Source organism: Glycine soja, chromosome 13 (genome assembly GCF_004193775.1).
Source record: "Glycine soja cultivar W05 chromosome 13, ASM419377v2, whole genome shotgun sequence".
Classification (NCBI taxonomy): domain Eukaryota; kingdom Viridiplantae; phylum Streptophyta; class Magnoliopsida; order Fabales; family Fabaceae; genus Glycine; species Glycine soja.
In genome coordinates this window covers 28,369,475-28,388,582 of record NC_041014.1, presented here as the reverse complement: position 1 = coordinate 28,388,582, position 19,108 = coordinate 28,369,475, and the positions used below count along the sequence as shown (strand labels likewise).

The following is a 19,108-nucleotide window of genomic DNA, read 5'->3' as shown; positions in this document are numbered from 1 at the left end:
CATCAAATAATATTATTAAGTCAATAAACTTTCGATTATATTCCAGTAATATACCTGAATTTAAAAATCCAACAAAAGAAGGAAAAAATTGTCTAATCCATACATATAAATTGTAAAGAAAGAGACACTTGACATCATCACATGCCATCCACATTCAGCCATACAACTCACCAAGTATGGCCTACATGCAAACATATGCATAGTGAATAACAAATTTCAAGGGAAAAGGACAATAGGATGAGATAGCAACACATAAAATTAATAAAATGGTATAAAGCTGACTTATATTAAAAATAAAATGAAGTGGAAGTGGGCGATTATGATGAGATACAAAAATGGTAGAGCTATGTTCAGTCACAATCCATGGTAAACATTAAACACGTGAAAGAATTCAAACAAACAAGTAATAGCCACGTTTCAGTTTATAACCCACAAACTATTAGATCACAACACATCACACCACACCGCACTGATTATGCTTACTTATTAATGCTTGCTCTTGATAAATTAAAACAAAGTATGTTACATGTGAATAGAGTTTTTCTGTGTTCTATTATTCACTTGCTCTGCCTCATGATGGTCAAAACCAAAACACTTTCACTTGTGCTTCATCTCTGTGTTATGACCATTATGGTCACAAACCTTGCAAAATCTCAGCAAGAAGAGTTTTTCTTCAATGGGTTTGGTGGTGCTGCTTCCTCCAACATAACCTTAAATGGAGGAGCAGTGATTGAGCACAAGGGAATACTTCGTTTAACAAACGACACTCAGAGAGTAATAGGGCACGCGTTTTATCCAACCCCAATTCAGTTCAAGCACAGAAACAAAAACGCCACCAAAGTTTTCTCCTTTTCCACCGCTTTTGCGTTTGCAATCATCCCACAGCACCCAAAACTCGGTGGCCACGGTTTCGCCTTCACCATTTCGCGCTCCAGATCGCTTGAAGATGCGTACCCGAGCCAGTACTTGGGTCTCCTCAACCCAAACGACGTGGGGAATTTCTCAAACCACCTTTTCGCGGTGGAATTCGACACCGTCCAAGACTTCGAGTTCGGGGACATCAATGGCAATCATGTCGGCATCAACCTCAACAACTTGGCATCCAACAAATCCGTCGAAGCCGCGTTTTTTACCTCCACAAATAATAAGCAGAAGCTCAATTTGAAGAGTGGTGAAGTGACTCAAGCATGGGTTGATTACGATTCCTTAAAAAACAATTTAGAAGTTCGACTCTCCACAACTTCTTCCAAACCCACTTCACCAATTTTGTCATACAAAGTAGATCTCTCACAAATTATCCAAGATTCCATGTACGTGGGGTTCTCTTCTTCAACTGGGTTACTCTCAAGCTCCCACTATATTTTAGGTTGGAGCTTCAAAATAAACGGAGACGCCAAAACTCTCTCCTTGAAAAATCTTCCTTCGCTCTCTGCCTCCAGCAAACCTCAAAAGCGATTAATCTTTGCACTTTCCCTTTCACTGATCATTCCAACAGTACTCGCAGCAACTGCTCTAGCATGTTATTATTTCCTCTTGAGAAAGATGAGGAACAGCGAGGTGATCGAAGCTTGGGAGATGGAAGTTGTAGGGCCACACAGATTCCCATACAAGGAGCTACACAAAGCCACAAAAGGATTCAAAGACAAGAACCTCATTGGGTTCGGAGGATTCGGTCGCGTCTACAAAGGGGTGCTCCCCAAGTCCAACATCGAAGTCGCGGTGAAGAGAGTCTCGAACGAATCAAAACAAGGCATGCAGGAGTTCGTGTCAGAAATCTCAACCATAGGAAGGCTACGTCACAGGAACCTCGTACAGTTGCTAGGTGACACCAATCATACACAAATACCTTGTTTTTTTTTTTTTAATCATTCTCTATGGGTTATGGGTGTTAAATAGTACAACAATGGTGTTGATGTAACATTTTTCTAAGCAGGTTGGTGTCGGAAACAAAACGACCTTTTACTGGTCTATGATTTCATGCGAAACGGAAGCTTAGACAAATACCTATTCGAGCAACCGAAAAGAATACTTAGTTGGGAGCAGAGATTTAAGATAATAAAAGGTGTGGCTTCGGGGTTGGTTTATTTGCACGAGGAGTGGGAGCAAACGGTAATTCACAGAGACGTCAAAGCGGGGAATGTTCTGTTAGATAACCAAATGAACGGAAGGTTGGGTGATTTTGGTTTGGCGAAGCTTTACGAGCACGGTTCGAACCCTAGCACGACACGTGTGGTGGGAACGTTGGGGTATCTTGCGCCGGAGCTCACACGAACCGGGAAGCCAACGACGAGCTCTGATGTTTATGCGTTCGGGGCTTTGGTGTTGGAGGTGCTGTGTGGGAGGAGGCCGATTGAGGTGAAGGCGCTGCCGGAGGAGCTTGTGCTGGTGGAGTGGGTGTGGGAGCGGTGGCGCGTGGGGAACGTGTTGGCGGTGGTGGACCCCAGGTTGGGTGGGGTGTTTGATGAGGAGGAGGCTTTGTTGGTGGTGAAGGTGGGGTTGTCGTGTTCTGCGGAGGCGCCGGAGGAGAGGCCGAGTATGAGGCAGGTGGTGAGGTACTTGGAGAGGGAGGTGGCGCCGCCGGAGGTGCTGGTGGAGGGGAAGAAAGAAGGTGGTGGAGATGGGGAGTTTAAGGGTTATGCGCATTCGTATTCGACGGCGTCGTTTTTTGACGTGGAGAGTGAATCTGCGTCATCTCTGTCACTTTCCGGTGGCCGGTAGGTAAGGGGACTGTCAGCTTGCACTAGATTCTCTTCTCTTTGCCTGTGCCTACTTATTTTTTCTATTTTTAGTAACTTTATTTATATTTTGAGAAATACTTCTTGGACATATTTTAGTGTATACATTGGCTACTCATGGATTATTTTAGGTCATTTTTATAAATAAAATATCAATATACGTATGTTTTAAAATAGTTTATCAGCATTTTTTTTATTATCATTTGACCGATAAAAATGATCTATTTGACTAGTAGGTTTAAAGAAAAATTTAACCGGTGTCATATGTCATGTTATTGATAAAGTATTTTATAACAAATTCATATTAATAATTTGTTTATAAAAGTGACCAAAAATGAATTATCAGTCGTATATATCAAGTGAGAGATAAATAATTGATAAGATTGGTGGAGTTGTTGTAAATTTTGGATGTTGAAATATCATCATATTTATATTTTTTAGATTTTTGTATAGTTGTTTTTCCCTTTAAATTAAGGTGGAATTATTTGATTTTGATTTTTAATATTTAACGGGATTTATTTGTTTATTTAACCGTAATTAAAGTGTTTAATCTCGAGTTCAGTTTATGTAAATGAAAAATGAAGGGCGTTGGAATAATTTTATCTGAAGAGTGGGAATTAGTTAAGGTGGAATGTCAAACAAAAACACCATACATATAACATATTGTCTCAAGTGTATAACCGAGACAAGGATCGACCTGAATAAACTAAGAGACTGATTTCCTTTCTGGACACCCTTTAATTCACTTACGAAGATCGCTTTGAACTTTTAAATAAAAAAATTATGACATTTTTCAATTGCAATACCTTTGTTACAATGACTATGTAATCGGATCAAATAGGCCATTATTTGGTCAAATACACATTCAACTTTTCTCTCTTTTTTTTTTCCCTTTACTTTATCTAAATCAATTTCTCTAGTAACATTCACGTTGAACGTGATTTGGCAGCTAATATAATACACGTACACCTGTAATACAGTCACGTCCACCTCATCAGCACTCATCAGCTTTTATATTTGTGATCATTTATCACAGTAATTCATAAGACGAATCTTAGCCAAAAATAAAAAATTGGGGGTTCGATTTTCCATTTGTTTTCAGTTTGCTGCAAGAGCTGTACACTCTAGTTGTGCAAGAAAGGAAAAAAAAAAAAAAACTATTAAATACAGTACATGTAAACTGTACAGATACACTGCAAATCATGCTCGTTCTAACAATAAATAGGATACCCCAGTTGTCCAGAAAGCACCATACCATACCACCTCAGTTTCCTTCCATTTATTTCCAAGATTAATAATTTCTTCCAACCACCATTTGGGAAACAATGGAAACACGTGGATATTACACCTTTTATGCAGGCAAATAATGTGGAAAGCTATCAGCACTGATTCCACAAACAAAAGCATGCTTCTTCTGATCATACCCTATTGCTCTAACAACTTGTCTCCAGTATTTTCATCCTCACTATCTTTCCCACAACTGAAAATCTCATAATCATCATAACCTACAAGAGTTGAAAACAATGTTAGTTAATGACATTTTCTACCGGGTTGTTTCCATATCCATTTAAGTACATGCTGCAGCTTACCTTCACCCAAATCTTCAGCTTCATCATTCAAAGGCCTCAAAAGCATTGTGTTAACAGAAGATGGATCCAGAGCCATCCAATCTGAGTTCCCACACTCATCATCTATGTATAAATCCCTCGGCCTAATCCATTCTTCAACATTACTAATGTTGTCAAATGATAGGGGATCACTAAAATCTTGCTCTTTACTCATAAACCTGAAAGAAAATCAAACAATACACTATAATTCCCTTCAACTGGCAACTGCATTAAAACAATCTATCAATATATACAAATGTTTAAGCTCACATTTGTCTTAATCGTAAATTGCAGTGAACAAAGACAAGATCGGTAAGATGTTGGCGCTCTATATAATTCCTTGTGTTGATTATTTGTTCAAAAGGAATCTGGTTTCTCTTGCAAGACATCACACTAGATGTTTGGCTGAGAATACGAATTGCTAACCGTGACAAGTTAGGGCAGCCCCCTCCATATGTTGACCACCATTCAGCTAGACAAACAGCAAAAGTGAAAAGACAGTTAACAAGTGGTCATGAGAGAAAGGAAATACTCAAGTGGATGTCTTATGTGATGAAATTTCAAATTCTCCTGCATAAAAGTCACATATTTTGTGTAACTCCAGACAGTTATAATCCATCAGTGCAGGATTTGAAAACAATTATGCTGGCAGTGATTCTAAAACTGCAAGTTACTTGTGCAGAAAATTCAGACAGAAATTTTCAACTTCAACTTATACAGCTTTGGTCATCATGTCAAAAGCATAATAAATTCTTGACACAGTCAATTTTTGTCCTCTTTCAGCTCATCAGTTTTGGCGTCGGCACTCTTTTATAACTATTTTTATACTGGGCATAGATTCTATTTTTTCAATGGAATTACTTAAGGTTGGGAAAGTTAAGCTACAACAGAGCAACTGAGTATATTAATATTATCTAGGAGAATGGGCAATTGGCCACTTACAAGGAAGCAGATTATCTCTAGCTCTGACTGCCATCTTTCTCCCAAAGTCTCCTGAAGCAGACTTGTATAAGTTTATCTCTTTGATAATTTTATCTTGGATTCTTGTATCAGGTACCAATCTCTCTATGCAGTCAAACATTCCAGAGACAATCTGACCATGTATATCTCCTTGAATACTATAGAAGAACTTTGGATTAAGGTAGAATCCAGCAGCATGAAGAGGATGATGCCACAGCCTTTCCCATCTATGATGTATAATATTCCAGTACACCATATATTCCTCCCTCTTACCAAGTGCTTTTTTAATTGCTTCTTTTGCCCGGTACATTCCAGCATAAACGTATCCCATTGCAGGTCTCATCTCACTACTAGCTATTCTCATAACTTTTAAGAGAGGAGCTGTTAGACAAACAATCATGTCACATGAGGACCAAAATGTTTGATTGCTTAGGCAATCTAACATTTCAAGACCAGCTGTTTGCTTTGAATATGGGCTATCCGCCCACTCCTGAGAAGTGACCAAGGCCTGCAAATTGTGTTTAAGATCAACCATCCGTTTCAATGTGGTAAAGTTAGTCGCAAAGTGTGAGAAAGAGGGATCCACAATATCATTCCCTAAGGTATACCTTTTAACCATATTCAAAATTGCACTGTAATTGTACACAAATCTTGTTACGGATCTAGCTTGTTCAATTACTGCACTAATCCACTCAAGATTTCCAAAATCTTCAAGAATCAAATCAATGCAATGAGCAGCAGAAGGGCTCAAATAAAGGGTAGGAAAAGTATCCGTCAGCCGTCTACCAGCAATACCATACTGTTCTTCACCCGACGTAATCACTTGCACCACTTGCCCAGCTCCAACTTCTTCTACTACTTGTTTTATCAAGTCATACAGAAAATCTGCAGAAGTTGAAATCTCAGTAGCATCCAAGGATCTCAAAAAGACTAGGCCTTCAGGACAATACGCTAAAAAACTTATCAGTATTTTACCCGTTTCTGTGGTCCATTGGTCAACCAAAATGGAACAGCCAGTCCTCCCCCAAGTCATCTTGCATCTATCTATATCATTTTTCACTTCCTCCACGGAATTCTTCAGGATCCAACCCCGAAGTTCATGATGCCAGGGCCGTTCAAAACCCACCCCCCTTGAAGCAATTGCGTCAACCATTTCTTGAAAATAGACCGAGTTCACAGCATCAAAAGGCGCACCAATGTCATACAAAAACCGACCAATCGCCATATAAATGTGGTTGTCCATCTTTTTGGGAAACAATCCATTCTTCTCCACAGCAATAACACCCTCAGAGTTTGCATAAACTGCTGCAGGATTCTTGGTAGCTCTCATTTTCTTCCTCCTTTCCATATTCCTACTCATTCCTTCACCAGGATTCACTACCAGAGAAGAATTGTGTTCCACTCCAATGGCCTGCAGCCCCTGATTCACATCCACCACCCGATTATTATTATTGGGAAGTGAGTTCACAACAGTGGTCAAAGGATTAACACTCATAATCTCTTCTTCAATTCTCTGCTTCCTCCTCTTCTTCACCACAACCCCATCCAAACTCTGCTGCATGTGAAGCCTGACATCATGGGGGACACGGCTGCAAGTTGAAGCATTCCCTTTCTGACAAGCGAGGTGTTCCTTAATCCTATGAATCCCACCACCCTTGAACATCTTCAGACAATATATGCACTTCAGCTGCACCTTGTCCCCATTCTTAAACATCTGAACATGTTTCCATGCCGGGTCATGTTTCTGGGATGTAATTGGCACTGGTTCCAGATTCGAACCCATTTTTTTTTCTTTTTCCTATAATCACATCAACCACAGCGGACATTAATAACAACACAAAAGTCATGTTAGTATGTCCGCAACAAAAAAAACAACAACTTCTCATGACCCAAATCTGGATTCAGTTTCCACACAGCCAAATTGTTATAAAGTTTCAATATTTATTTGAAATCAAATCTTTCAAAGCCTCTGGGTCTGGTTTTGAAAGAAGAAAAAAATGAAAATTGAAGAACAAAAAAGAGAGTAGGAAAATGAAAAGTGCATACCCGGTTTGATGAATCGCTTTTTTTAAAAAAAAAAAAAAAATTGGAGGAGGAGAGGAGGAATAGGAACAGAGAATGAACCGAAGAGAAAAGAAGAGGAGAACCGTGGAGAAGTGACCGGACGGACCGGTTAGGGCATAGAGAGAGAGGGATCCGATTGAGTTGGCTTCGGTTGGAATAGATCCGGTTTCAGTGGTAAAAAGTGGGTAGCCGGACCGGTTTGTTTTGCCACAAGCAATGGGAAAACCGATATTCGTGCCGATCCTCTCCTCCACAGCCCAACTCTGCCGCTTTTATATTATTTATTATTAGATAATTATATTACAGTTTACTTTTTAAATATTTTGGGTGTATTGCCCTTTTCGGTAATTAGAAATCAAACATTAAAATATATATGCAATATAATTGATAGATAATTTTAACCTTTTAAACATGTAATTATGATTTTAATTTCTAATTCATGAGTATGAAAATAAATAAAAAATTATCTATTGAAAAATGTCAATTTTTTACATGAACATAGTACCTTAGAATATTAGTTATTGACTTTTATTGAATAATATCTGGTTTACACAATATATATATATATATATATATATATATATATATATATATATATATATATATACTCTTGTATAACTAACTATTAAATGACTATTACCATAAAAAATATTTTTAAAATTAAATATTTATTTATTATATTCAAGTCAATTTAAACAACTCTATATAATTTTATTTTATAACTAATCTAATTTATTTATATTTATGAATAATATTTTATTAACAAATAATTTTAAAAATTAAATATTAAATCATTTCAAATATAAACTGTTATTATTTTAATTAAATTGTAAGTTGTAACACTAGAACTTTACTACTATTTTGTAATTTTTTTAACCATATTATTAGTATGGAAAGTACCTGAAACATACTAGAAATGGAATTGAACAGTTTAATGAACAAAAATTTGATATTTCGAAAAAAAATTAAAAATTCAAACAAATATCAATGGACGATGGATTTTGTCCAAGGGGTTCAAAATCACATTGTGCTTAGAAAATCAATTCATAAAACTTGGATACAATAGTGTAAGAGTAACTTATAGAAGAGAATTATTTATATAAAAGCCGTAAAGAAAACATGGAGGTTTTATACTGGTTCACCTCATCTCTTGGGCTATGCCTCATTCTCCTTTAAACCTTGAAGGGTTTCACTAATCAATTCTTTGATTATAACTAGATATTCTCTAGATACCACTTCTAGTTACAACGAGTATTCTCTAGGTCACTCTTGACTTGGGGTGGGTAAACAGGTCAGTCTATCCTGCATAAGGTCTGCCTGCATAAGCTCGCATTGGCAATGGACTAGACGACCTCGTCCCGCACTCTTACAAGAACTTACTACATTGGTTTGCCCTCGCCTCGCGAACCCCGTGGGCCAAACGGGTTGGTTTGCAGGCCTGGTTTTAAAAAAAAAACTACAATTTCAAAAATTAGATGAAGAAAAACCATAAATGGTTGTGGCACAATGAAAAAGAAACAACTTATGCAGTGATAACAACTGCTACACAAACTACACAGTGCACACACATGAGGAGATCCACATGGGGAGAACAGGTGGTTGACACCGACATCGTGGTGGCTGTGGCTATGAGCCGCGGAGGCAATGACAGAGAAGAAGGAACGTGCGGAGAAGAAATAGTTTGTGTTGTGCGTTGTTGTGGTGGATTAGGAATTAGGATTAATTATCGAAAGATTCATTTTTGGTTCGGGAAGAGATCCTAGACATTTTGAAATGAATGGAAAGATAGTCTACTTTCTTAAATGATTTATTAGATAATCGAAAACAGAAAATCTTGATAACTGTTTCAACATCAAAAACGACAAAAATGAGAGCAAACATATAATAACAGATTCGAAAATGTAACCAAGAATCGCCTACTGTTTCTATTCTTGATTCATAACTAGAAAGTGGGTTAGGGGCTTGGCTAATGGCGAACGGTTGCAGATTTACGGGCCAACCCGCGGACCCTGCCGTCCAAACAAGCACAATCCACGGATTAAATAGGGCGAGTCCAAAATCCTACATATAACCATGGACTCTTAAAAAAATTTGGTTCACGGCCTGCACGAACCGAGAGTCAGTCTATGAACCTGAGCCCGTTTACTCACCCCTACTCTTGACATTACACTTAATCTCCTCCTGAGATTAAGATCCAAGTATTCAATGTCACTGAGTCACTCTTGGCTTTCACAGATAATATATGTTTGATATAACATATATTCTTAATCACTCAAAAAATGTTTACACAATTAGCTCGAATACAATGAAACTCGCTAATTTAGCAAAGCTAAGATTCACTCAATTTGCTCAAGTTTTCTTCGTTCAGTAAACTAACAATGCTACAACACTTGTTCGTTTTGTCTTAGATTATTCTCTTATGATTTGACACACTTTAACACAAACATCTTCAAGATTTATAGAGACTTCATAGCTTCGATCCATTGAGAGATCTCAACTAGCCATTGTCTAATAGCTTTGGTGTTTGACATGAGACTGTTACTATACAGAGAGAAAAAGTGAGGACCACAAACATTTTCTACGACAAATCTTCAAAGAAGTATAATCTGTCATTGTCGTCTGATACTTAGAGCTGACTTTCTGTGTACAAATCGAAAGAAACGTTAACAACATAAGACAAAAGGAATTAAGAATGTCAAGACAAGACAATTTAAATCTTCTCTCTTATGCGCTATGGCATGAGTTTCTTACTGAACCTACGAACGTTACTTTCTAATGATTGTTTTTGGTACTTGAGGATCATGTAACTGTTCCATTGCTTTTGTACTGCGAGCCAAGTGCTAAAGTACTTGTCTTCTCAAGACTAGACGCTGAAACAGTATCGTCCAATGACTGGTACTTTGGCTATCGTCTAAAGTCTTTCCGTTCATACTTTTCTACTTATATCTCATAGAGATAGATGAACCTGTAGCTTAAGCATGAAATGTTAATACATAAAATTTATATTTTATTAACATCAAAACCTTAGGGATTTAATTGTTTGGTATAGTTCAATGTGACTTCGACGCATCCAGACTTAATAGGAGTATCCTCTGATTTTGCCGATAATTAATCTTTGTTAGAAACATGACTAGTCAACTTTAGTAGAATTCTCTCCTCCCTATCACGTTTTTTTTCTATCCACATGACTCAGAATATGAAATTTTGCTTAAGAGGATTGAATTCAATACCATTCAAACTAACGACTTATTGGTATTTTTCATTGTTCTAAAGTTTCCAATTTTTCTAGTTTGATATTAAACTATTAACAGTTTCATGTTTATTAGCAATTTAGCATAGATAAAAATATACTATTAGTAAATAAGAACCAAAGCATTTTTTTTCTTTTGATTTTTAGGGAAAACTTAAATCAGCTAAAGAAAATATTTTGTTCGTGACTTTCTTAAAACTAAAGTATAAAATACCAATAATAAGCATGTTTATTTCATCTCTAATTAAAAAAAATTATAACATAAATAAATAAATCACTACTGCGTAATTTTTGTTTTACAGATATTAATTGGTCGTAATGAAGGATAAGAATTCAGAAGTGAAGTAGTGGGAAACGGTTTTCAAACAGAAGTAGAAAATGCCTAAAAAGAAGGAACCTCATTCCCCTTTGTTTTTCCTTCTATATGCAGCAGCACTGTGATATGAAACACATCCACAATTGGGGAAGAAATTGAAAGAGCAGAAACGGTTCCACGTACTTTCCCAAACTCAATGGCTACTTCCTCACATTACTTCATTTTCTTCAGCATTCTGGTCTCCATCTCCCTCACAGGTATACCTTCTTCACTCTCTCACGATCACATATCCCTCCCATCAAATTAATTAAGCTTCTCAACTCATTTCTCTTCATTAATTATTACTACTTGAATTCACTCATTAGTCATTGTATTACGTTACATTATGTTTCAGGCTCTTCATTTTTATTCTATTACTTAACATTATTGAGAACTGTAAAAAATGTAATTTAAAACTAGCCTTGCCTATTTACTTAAACTTTTGTTACAGTTAGTTCATGATATAGTTTATATCAGGCATCGTTTTAAGTTACGGCCTAAGTCCTGGTTGTGGTTTTATTGCCATCTTTGATATTGTGAGAAATTGGAAACTTATGATGTGGCTACAATTTAAAACCGCGGTATGAGGTACTTATTACTCACGTTTGCATTGAAAAAGCTTTTGAAACATTAAAAAGAAAGAAAATAAAATATATTAAAAAAGAAGTGTTACCAAGTTATATGGTTTGTGGTGTTAATGTGTCATATGGTGATGTTATGTTAATTACACAGATGGAACACAACTCATAATAGTAAACAATTGCAAAGAAAGTGTATGGCCAGGAATTCTCGGCAATGGAGGACACCCTTCACCTAAACATGGTGGATTCCACCTCGGTAGCGGCGAAGAGATTGTTATCCATGTCCCTAAGGTTTGGTCAGGGAGAATCTGGGGCAGACAAGGTTGTTGCTTCGACCAAAACACAGCCAAAGGTTCATGTCAAACAGGTGATTGTGGAGGCCTATTACAATGCAACGGAATTGGTGGAGTCCCTCCAGCTACACTAGTAGAAATGACCCTTGGAACCTCTCAATCACCATTGCATTTCTATGATGTTAGTTTGGTTGATGGGTTTAACCTTCCAGTGTCAGTGAAGCCTGTGGAAGGTGGTGGTGGTGGTGGTGCAGGTTGCGGCGTGGCGGCGTGTGAGGCAAACTTGAACGTTTATTGCCCTTCTTCTTTGGTTGTGGAGAGGAATGGGAAGGTTGTGGGGTGCAAGAGTGCTTGCTTGGCTGCAAAGTCAGATAGGTATTGCTGCACTGGTGAGTTTGCTGGTGGGAGATACTATTGCAAGCCAACTGTGTTTGCTCGTCTTTTCAAGACTGTTTGCCCTAATGCTTATAGCTATGCTTATGATGATGATTCGGCAGTGCTCAAGACTTGTGTGGCACCTCGCTATGTCATCACATTTTGCCCTCCACACTGATCATGTGTTTGTGGTGTTTTCACTTTTCAGCGTTTTTAATTTAGTTGTTCTCTTATTCAGTCTGAACGAATTTGTGATTCTCTTTTGTTTTAGTCTTGCCAATTTTTTCAAGGGTGGAAATTTATGATCTTATCAGTGCTCTATGTCATTTGGAGTTGTGTGATGAACTGATTATGTCCAATTATTAGATTGTTGATTGAGTCTCTTACAGTTGCATTCTACCATAAGGAGTTGTGGTTAACTGATTGTGTTCCAATTATATCAACTATTAGATTATATTGTTAACTGAGTCTTCCTTAATGGAAAATGTTTGATAAAAATTTAATGCGTTATCCAACACCTAGAAAAGAAATAATATAAAGAGAAAAACATGAGAAGTGTCGGAAGATATTTAAATGAATAATGATTCCTGTATCATTATTTTTCCTTAATTTATTGGCACGCCAATTAGATTTAGTTTTGATATTGTAACACAATTTTTTCAAACACCTATTTCACACTCATCATTTTTCTCTATTTATTTTTTTAAAAAAGTCTCTCTATCGAAGTATATTCTTTTCCAATTTCATATAGCTCATGTTGTCTTCTATGTGCCAAAATTGCCTATAATATAGTGAAGTTATGATGGCTTATATAACAAATAACAAAATAACACAGCAAAAGAATGAACAATCTGTAATTATATTGATGGAAGAAATGACAAATTACAGATAAAACAAAGATAGAATGTATTGATAGTGATAGCTATCAACCCAAAGCATTAACGGCTTCCTTCACCTTAAGGTGATCTCATTTCTCTCTCCCAATCCCAAATTCTATCGTGATTATTCTCTCTTCCCTCCGCACACTAAATACTAACTACTTCACGTGCTCCTCATCACCCTTTTTGTCAGCTCATCATCTTTCATTCCCTTCCCACGTTTCCTCTTGTAAACTCTCCAAACCTAGGGCTTATAATTCTCCTCAAGGCCCACTTCATTATTTTTGTTTCTATCAATACCACCCTCCTTAAATCCAGCCTTGTCCACAAGGCTAAAATCTAGAAATTGTCCTCGTATGACAACATCGTCTTCCCAAGTAACATCCTCACTAGACTTATTCTTCCATTGAATAAGGCTTTGAGGAATTGAGACACCCCCCTGTGTGATCAGCCTTGAGCCAATAACCTTCTCTGGATATATGTCATCAACAGGACCAACCTCTAATTCCTTGGGAAGTTCTCCTAACACAGAATAATTCCCAATAGCTTTCTTCAATAAAGAGACATGAAAAACAGGATGTATCTTAGACCGTTTTGGTAACTGTAACTTATAGGCAACTTCCCCCACCTGAGTTATAATCTTGAAAAGGCCATAAAACCGTGCAGCAAGCTTGGCATTAATCCTTTTTACCACAAATTGTTGTCTGTGAGGTCTTAATTTGAGAAAGACCCATTCACCCACTTTGAATTTCACTTCCCTTCTCTTCTTATCTGCATACGTTTTCATTTGTTGTTGTGTTCTCAACAAATGAGCCTTCAGCTGATTCAGAGCCTCGTCTCTTTCACTTAATTCCAATGCCACTGCAGCCACCTTAGCCTCATTACTTAGGAAACGAATGATACTTGGTGGTTGCCTACCATATACGACCTCAAAAGGTGTCCTCCCTATAGATATATGAAATGTGGTGTTATACCAAAATTCAGCCCATGGAATCCAATACGACCATGTCTTCAATTGTTCAGAGGCAAAACAACGCAAATAACTCTCTAAACAACGATTAGTAACCTCAGTTTGCCCATCCGTCTCAAGATGATAAGCAGAACTCATGTTCAGCTGAGTCCCTTGCAACTTAAATAGCTCCGACCAAAAGTGACTCACAAATATAGGGTCTCTGTCACTAATGATGCTCATAGGAATCCCATGCAAGCGCACAACCTCCCTAACAAACAATTCAGCAACAGATTTGGCCGTGTAAGGATGCTTCAATAATAAAAAGTGACTATACTTTGAGAGTCTATCAACCACTACCAAAACCGCTTCAAACCCTCTAGACTTTGGAAGACCAGTTATAAAGTCAATTGAAAGGTCCTCCCAATTGATAGAAACAAAAATAATGAAGTGGGCCTTGAGGAAAATTATAAGCCCCAGGTTTGGAGAGTTTACAAGAGGAAACGTGGGAAGGGAATGAAAGATGATGAGCTGGCAAAAAGGGTGATGAGGAGCACGTGAAGTAATTAGTATTTAGTGTGCGGAGGGAAGAGAGAATAATCAGAATAGAATTTGGGATTGGGAATTGGCAAAGGTTGTAACAATCCCCCAGGTGAAGTAGCTGCATATTTCTGTCTCTAGCATACATCACATGCCCTCACAAAGTCCCTGACCCATCTTTGTATTCTTGGCCAATACAAATTAGCTGCTAACCTTTTATAAGTTCTCAAGAACCCCGAATGACCTTCCATAGGTGTCTCATGAAACTCTTTCAGCAATAGAGGAATAGAAGGTGAATTAGGAGACAACACCAAACGACCCTGATAAAACAAAATACCTTGCTGCACAGTAAAACCAGCCTTCAAATCAGGATTCATTTGAAGTTCTTTGACTGTCTTCTGAAGCATTGTGTCCTGCCTGACTTCCTGCAACAGCTTCTCTCCATCCAGCCAAGTAGGATAAGACAACAACGCAGAAAATTCCAGGTCACCATGACACCTTGACAGAGCATCTGCCGCCTTATTCTCTAACCCCGACTTGTATTTGACCTCAAATTGATAGCCCAAAAGCTTGGCCAACCAGCACTGTTGATCAGGTGATGTCAGTCTTTGTTGTAAAAAATGTTTCAAACTTTTATGGTCAGTGTAAACCACAAAGGGCCTACCCAACAGATAGTGCCTCCAGTGTTGGATGGCTAAGACTAAAGCCATGAGCTCCTTTTCATACACAGATTTTGTTAAATTGCCCTCTGATAAAGCTTTGCTAAAAAAAGCTATAGGTTGCCTCTGCTGCATCAAAACAACACCAATTCCTCTCCTCGCCGCATCACATTCCACTTCAAACGGAATAGAGAAATTAGGTAACACTAGTACTGGAGCTGTAGTCATGATCTGCTTCAGATGATTGAAAGCCTCCAGAGCATCTTTTCCCCAAATAAAGTTATTCTTCTTAGTCATTTCAGTCAACGGTTTAGCAATTTTACCATAATCCTTGATAAATTTTTTGTAATAACCCGTGAGACCTAAAAACCCACGTACTCCTTTGACATTCTTAGGTTCAGGCCACTCCATGATACACCTAATCTTCCTTGGATCTACTGCTACACCCTCACCAGAAATGATATGACCCAGGTAGTCAATCTGTTTACATCCAAATTTGCACTTTGCCTTATTAGCAACAAAGCAATGCAATTTTAGAACTGTCAACACTTGCTTCAAGTGCTCTAAGTGTTCAGTTTCATTCCGACTATACACAAGAATGTCATCAAAGAATACCAACACAAAGCTTCTAAGATAGGGTCTAAAAATATCATTCATAGTGGCTTGGAACGTGGCTGGAGCGTTCATTAATCCAAAAGGCATAACAAGGTATTCATAGTGCCCATTATGAGTCCTAAAAGCAGTTTTCTCAACATCATTTTCATGGACACGAATATGATGATAACCAGATTTTAGATCTATCTTAGAAAAAATTGTTGCCCCATACAACTCATCTAGCAACTCATCGACAATAGGGATGGGGTACTTATCTGGGACAGTAGCTTTGTTCAAAGCTCTATAGTCGACACACATACGCCATGAACCATCTTTCTTCTTGACTAAGATTACTGGACTAGAAAAAGCACTCATGCTTGGTCGAATCACTCCCGCAATCAACAACTCTGCCACTTGTTTTTCAATTTCTTCCTTTTGGTGATGTGGATATCTATATGGCCTCACATTAATAGGACCATGCTCTGGGAATAACTTGATCTGATGCACCTGTTTTCTTTCAGGAGGCAGTGTTATTTTCTCTTGGAACACACCAAAAAATTGACCCAATAGTTTAGTCACTTCCTCATGCCCAACTTCTGATGTTGTCTCTACTTCATCATGATTAGTCCACCACCAATCTTCACCACTTCTCCTGTGTTTGTCCTCCAAGAAAGATTGTAAGCACCTTTGTCTCCCTTGGAACCTACCTTGAGATTGCAGATTAATCATCTTTCCCTCATATAAAAATTGCATAGAAAGATCCTTCCAGTCCACTACCACTTTCCCTAGAGTACTCAACCATGATACTCCTAACACCACATCCAAACCTCCCAACTCCAGCACTAAAGCATCAACCACAAATGTTTGAGAACCCAAACTGATCCTAACTCCCTCACATAATCCTTTAGAAAGAACCTTATGACCATATCCCAATCTGATCGTTTTAGCTGCCATAGGGGTAATTTGCAACCCTAAAGCAGTAGTTATTTCTGGGGATATGAAGTTATGGCTAGCTCCACTATCAATTAAGACCACCACTTCGATGCTGGCAATCTTTCCATCTATCTTCATCGTGTGAAATTCCCCCATACTCCCCATCACTCCAATAATTTTGCATTTAGCTTCTGCATCTTCGTCTTCTTCCTCAGTCTCCACAGTTTCGATGGAAACAATCTCAACTTCTTCATTCACCCCTTCACCTTCTCCCAAAATGAGGACACGCATTGAACGTTCAGGACATTTGTGAAGAGTGGGATGAAATTTTCCTCCACATTTGAAACACAGTCCCTTAGCTCGCCGTTCTGCCATTTCATCATTTTGAATACTCCGAACTCCCTTCCACCGTTCTGAAACTAGCATGCGACGATCGTTTTCACCTTTCTTTCCTGTCGAACTCAAAGATGAAGTGGAAATAAGGTTTGACGCAATTGAACCCGTTTTCTGCCCCGGGTTGTTCCAACCCGGATTTGAGAATCGGGTAGAATCTGTGTGGGCCTGATTTGACCCGCTCCGAAATTTGGACGCTTGCCCACCCCATTCGTTTCGGCCCAAACGATAACCCACCGACTTCTTCCCATAACGTCTTTCACCATCATCGTCCTCGTCCTTCAGCTCGTCCTCAACATCCTTTTCCATCCTCATCATTTGCATACGATTCTGAGGATTTAAGGTTCTCACTCTCCTTCGAATTTGAGCTTTCAACCCACTAATAAAGTACCCCAGGTACTGCTCCTCAAGGAGTCGTCCCACCTGCAACGACAAGAGTTCAAACGCTTCGACAAATTCTTCCACACTCCCTGTTTGTCTCAACATCGACAATTCTTCAAAAGGATTCTCTAACCACCTCCCACCGTAACGGGCGATCAACGCTCGTTTCAGTTTCTCCCACGATAACTCGTCCTCCGTTTCCATCAAAAGATTGAACCAGTGAATGGTTGAACCTTCCATGCTTAGGCGCGCCAATTTCACACACATCTCATTCGATGTATTTTGAACATCAAAGTAGATCTCAACTCGTGTAATCCACGCTATTGGGTCCTCTCCTTCAAACAGTGGAAGCTTCACCTTCTTCCCTGCAAGACGAGACTCACTATGTGATGAATCACCCGTAGAGTCCTCCTGCCTCGCTGTCTTCTTCCCCATCTGTTTGCTTAATTCTGTCATGATCACACTCTGTTGTTGCATTTGCTGTGCATGTTGTTGCATTTGCAAAGCAAGCTCCTGTAGCGTCATCGTCACGTTTTCAACCTGAGTTTCCAAAGCTTCAAGTCGGTCACCCATCCTTGTCATGAACAATCTCCGTCACAGAGAGCGATTTGAAATCCGACAAGTCGGACCAATTGATGGGTTATATAACAGATAACAAAATAACACAGCAAAAGAATGGACAATCTATAATTATATTGATGGAAGAAATGACAAATTACAGATAAAACAAAGATAGAATGTATTGATAGTGATAGCTATCAACCCAAAGCACTAACAGCTTCCCTCACCTCAAGGTGATCTCATTTCTCTCTCCTAATCCCAAATTCTATCGTGATTATTCTCTCTTCCCTCCGCATACTAAATACTAACTACTTCACGTGCTCCTCATCACCCTTTTTGCCAGCTCATCATCTTTCATTCCCTTCCCACGTTTCCTCTTGTAAACTCTCCAAACCTGGGGCTTATAATTCTCCTCAAGGCCCACTTCATTATTTTTGTTTCTATCAAGTTACATGAAGAAGAAAGTTACATGATCTTTGACAAAAGGCAAACAGAGCATAAGTATAGCAGAAAAATGCTAATTTGTATAAAAATAATTTCATTAAATCATCACAAACTGTATTCCGCCAAAACCATCAGCCATGTTATATATATTTTTTAAAATTTTCAAATTAATATTTATTTAAAAAACGACATTCATCCACGTATAGATTTACATGTTTAGTATGTTTGTTATTTCGTTCTAAATAGCACTGCTGTAGTATGTAATTACATAATAAATCAGATTTATTTAAATCTTTTAGTGCTATAATCAGCATTGGTGTCATTTAGCATTAGTTCTCATATATTTATCTTTACCACTAAACATGATCAACTTGAGATAGTTATAAACAGAATTGGTATCTGTCACACGTTTAATCTATATATAAGTTAGCCACGAGTGACCCTATACTCAAGCCACAACCAACGTAAATCTTTACACCTCCATATATAAAGGATAAGTACAATAATTGTATCATATATATATATATATATATATATATATATATATATATATATT

At 38.0% G+C, this 19,108-nt stretch overlaps 3 protein-coding genes across 5 annotated transcripts; 2 read left to right on the top strand and 1 right to left on the bottom strand.

Annotated features, from left to right (window-relative positions):
- Nucleotides 1-484: 484 nt before the first annotated feature.
- Nucleotides 485-2,911, top strand: LOC114381322 (L-type lectin-domain containing receptor kinase S.4-like). Its single transcript, XM_028340543.1, has 2 exons — nucleotides 485-1,822; nucleotides 1,934-2,911. Exons 1-2 carry the CDS (start codon nucleotides 490-492, stop codon nucleotides 2,716-2,718), a joined length of 2,118 nt encoding a protein of 705 aa, XP_028196344.1. The 5' UTR covers nucleotides 485-489; the 3' UTR covers nucleotides 2,719-2,911.
- An 878-nt stretch (nucleotides 2,912-3,789) lies between these two features.
- On the bottom strand, nucleotides 3,790-7,629 carry LOC114382531. Of its 3 annotated transcripts, XM_028342014.1 has the most exons (6): nucleotides 7,349-7,629; nucleotides 6,278-7,100; nucleotides 5,285-6,187; nucleotides 4,613-4,814; nucleotides 4,325-4,521; nucleotides 3,790-4,240 (listed from the first exon to the last, which is right to left on the bottom strand). In XM_028342014.1, the coding sequence occupies exons 2-6, from the start codon at nucleotides 7,083-7,085 to the stop codon at nucleotides 4,161-4,163; spliced, it is 2,190 nt and encodes a 729-aa protein (XP_028197815.1). In that variant the 5' UTR covers nucleotides 7,086-7,100; nucleotides 7,349-7,629; the 3' UTR covers nucleotides 3,790-4,160. The 3 variants fall into 3 exon arrangements, with proteins under 3 accessions (XP_028197815.1, XP_028197814.1, XP_028197813.1); XM_028342013.1 differs by having other exon boundaries at nucleotides 5,285-7,100; nucleotides 7,450-7,629; XM_028342012.1 differs by having other exon boundaries at nucleotides 5,285-7,100; nucleotides 7,349-7,628.
- A 3,329-nt stretch (nucleotides 7,630-10,958) lies between these two features.
- On the top strand, nucleotides 10,959-12,572 carry LOC114381056 (thaumatin-like protein). The gene is made up of 2 exons (XM_028340233.1): nucleotides 10,959-11,189; nucleotides 11,704-12,572. Exons 1-2 carry the CDS (start codon nucleotides 11,129-11,131, stop codon nucleotides 12,396-12,398), a joined length of 756 nt encoding a protein of 251 aa, XP_028196034.1. The 5' UTR covers nucleotides 10,959-11,128; the 3' UTR covers nucleotides 12,399-12,572.
- The last annotated feature ends 6,536 nt before the right edge of the window (nucleotides 12,573-19,108 follow it).